At 48.8% G+C, this 868-nt stretch overlaps 1 protein-coding gene across 1 annotated transcript in view; it reads left to right on the top strand.

Moving 5' to 3' along the window:
- Nucleotides 1–656: 656 nt before the first annotated feature.
- The window catches only part of LOC104948211 (regulatory-associated protein of mTOR-like), a gene marked incomplete at its 3' end in the record, with an annotated part of 14647 nt that continues 14435 nt past the window's right edge, over nucleotides 657–868 (top strand). Inside the window, exon 1 of the mRNA XM_010774382.1 lies at nucleotides 657–761. Coding sequence (XP_010772684.1) covers nucleotides 657–761 — 105 coding nt within the window. The remainder of the gene's footprint in view (nucleotides 762–868) is intronic.

The following is an 868-nucleotide window of genomic DNA, read 5'->3' as shown; positions in this document are numbered from 1 at the left end:
GCTCCGCTTCCGCATAAGTCCTCCCTACTCTCCTCCCCAACCCTGTCCTATCAGTCTCTCTTTCCGGTACTACCCTGCACAGGTTGAAAGATCCAGAGAGTTGCGAGTCTACTTGAGAATCTTCAATTAATTAGTGTCCATAGCTAGGCACAAGTGAAGAAGGGCGTGTCCGAAAGGTGATCTAGGTCCCGGCCAAGACAGACGGCTCCTTTACGACCAGAAATACAGAGAGGACGGAAGAGTGACCCGACACATAAATGAGTACGCGGTACTACACACAGTCGCACATCGTACTCTGACTGTCTAGGTACGGACCCTACACCCTGCTAAGTGCCTACTCTAAATTAACTCACAAATTACGCAATATCTAAAGGTATACATAGGTAGCAAAGGCGTGTTTGTTAAGATATAAGTGCCAGTAGGTACACCCTAGTTGCTGATCATGTCCAGTGTTTGGGGAAGTCCGTGTGGTATTGGTTTGTTAAAAATAAAGTCAAAAAAAGACACCTAATAACGAAACTGTTTACATCGAAGACCGAAAAAGTCGAAATTAGTACCATGGTGGAACAATGTGAGGAGGAAACATCAAGTATGTTAACTGTGACTGACCAACAAGAGGAGGTGTACAGACAAAGTACTGACTTATCACACCTCAGATGGGACAGGTGGCCTTCGCAGACGCGACGCGACGCGACACCCGGCGCGGCGCGAACGCGGCGCGGCGCGACGCTGGCGAGGCGCGACGCCCGGAGGAGGACGCAGTATTGGGTGGCCGCGCAAAGTTTGCAACCGCCTTCGCCCCTCGCCAGCACACACGTCATTTATTATTTATTCATATTTTATTCAGAATGAAAGAACACTTTACGTT

The sequence above is a fragment of the Notothenia coriiceps genome, unplaced genomic scaffold (genome assembly GCF_000735185.1).
Source record: "Notothenia coriiceps isolate Sejong01 unplaced genomic scaffold, NC01 NC01_scaffold00013909, whole genome shotgun sequence".
In the NCBI taxonomy this organism is placed as follows: domain Eukaryota; kingdom Metazoa; phylum Chordata; class Actinopteri; order Perciformes; family Nototheniidae; genus Notothenia; species Notothenia coriiceps.
The sequence above is the reverse complement of the archived record's forward strand: the minus strand, read 5'-3'. Positions and strand labels throughout refer to the sequence as shown.